The sequence below is a fragment of the Halyomorpha halys genome, unplaced genomic scaffold, assembly GCF_000696795.3.
Source record: "Halyomorpha halys isolate HHAL.00 unplaced genomic scaffold, Hhal_1.1 Scaffold1087.1, whole genome shotgun sequence".
NCBI lineage: Eukaryota > Metazoa > Arthropoda > Insecta > Hemiptera > Pentatomidae > Halyomorpha > Halyomorpha halys.
Genome location: NW_027115862.1, coordinates 88,815 through 90,322, shown reverse-complemented (window position 1 = coordinate 90,322; position 1,508 = coordinate 88,815). Strand labels below are relative to the sequence as shown.

The 1,508-nt window shown below is 32.3% G+C and overlaps 1 protein-coding gene across 1 annotated transcript in view; it reads right to left on the bottom strand.

Annotated features, from left to right (window-relative positions):
* LOC106688236 (mitochondrial pyruvate carrier 2) overlaps window positions 1-1,463 on the bottom strand; it is a gene marked incomplete at its 5' end in the record, with an annotated part of 6,106 nt that extends 4,643 nt beyond the window's left edge. Inside the window, 3 exon segments of the mRNA XM_014432606.3 lie at window positions 439-635; window positions 711-751; window positions 975-1,463. Of these exon segments, the coding sequence (XP_014288092.1) occupies window positions 439-635; window positions 711-751; window positions 975-1,059 (323 nt within the window).
* Between the last annotated feature and the right edge of the window lie 45 nt (window positions 1,464-1,508).

Here is a 1,508-nt window from a genome sequence, read left to right as displayed (position 1 = left end):
TACACCTCATCACTAAGAAAAATTGTATTGTAATCTTAAATTAGATGATTCTTCACAACCTTTTCTGATATAGAAAAATAATACTAATCATTTCAAAGTTAACCCCTGCATAATATATCATTAAATAAATTAAATCAAGGAATTGGAACATTTCTTTGGAGCTTAATAAAATGCTTACAAATTAATTTTAATTAAATAAATCGGCAAACACTCATATCCAATTTTAACATTAATCACTGAAAGAAACTAAAGTGAATTATGAAGCCAATTCACTGAGTCTGAGCGACAATAGTGAACAATACTATATAGTGGTTGTGAACTAATACAATAATGATACCAATACAACTTCCCAGAGAAATAAATTACTAAGCAATAACAAATTTGCCTGAAATTTAACACACACAAAAAAAACTGTTTATCAATAAAAAAAAAAATTACCTGAAACGTCTAACACACTGATAAATTCCTGACGAGGCTACAAAAATATTAACAGCAAAAAGACTCCAGTTTCTAGGTATAATGACTAGTGAGTATCTTGCCCAGACAACACCTGTTGCAGATAGAGCTGCTGATTGAGATATGCTAACATTCTCTATAGGCCTGGTCAGATCTCCAATACCAGCAATAACTAGGCCCTAAATAAACAATCCAAAGTGCAAATAAAACTATTCCACTAAGATATTTAAATTAGTAATAAAAGTTAAAGTTACCCATTTAACTGCAGGAGCCCAAAAAAAAATTGTTTTTGGTCCTTAAAAAAATAAAATAAAATTAACTATAGACAAATAAGTTTCAATTAATCAGTTTTAAATTCATTGGTTCTACAAACCACCTGTAGTATGAAAGATTTATCACAATATATCATATTTTTAGTTTTCTAGAGCTTTAGAAGCATTAAAATAATTCCTTAAAATTAAAGATGAGGCTTAAAAGTTAATTATGAGACCTACTAGAGCAATATTTGTAAAAATTACCTGCTTCATGAGACCAAATTGGTTGTAATTTAGCTGGAACCAATTTATCTAGCATATGTATTCCTTTTCTATATATTACAGACATTATATATATAAGAAGACAAACTACGCAGCAAACCTAATAATACAACTGAAAAAGGAGACAAATATGCTGAGCTAACAGGTTTAAAAAACTACTTCAATGTCAAGCGAACTGTCACTAAATATAATCCGAGGTAATGAAATAGCGAGTGTGGTAACAGCACGAGCTATAAGTGTGCCAGTGCTGCCCCCGCCGCCGACGGCCCGAAGCACACCCACCAAGTAGTCAGCTCATCATGCCGCCAGGTGGTGTTCTCAGTCCTCCACATGCGTAGTTGAATATGGAAGCTTACCCAACCATTACCTCAGATTATTTAAGACGAAGGTAACAACATTCACGGAAAAGGCCAAATAAATTCACTTACAATACCAAATAATTTTTTTCAATAATGTCCTTGGTTTCGTGTCCTTCTCCTAGTTTCAAGGTTAATACCACGCATTAGACTTGAAACT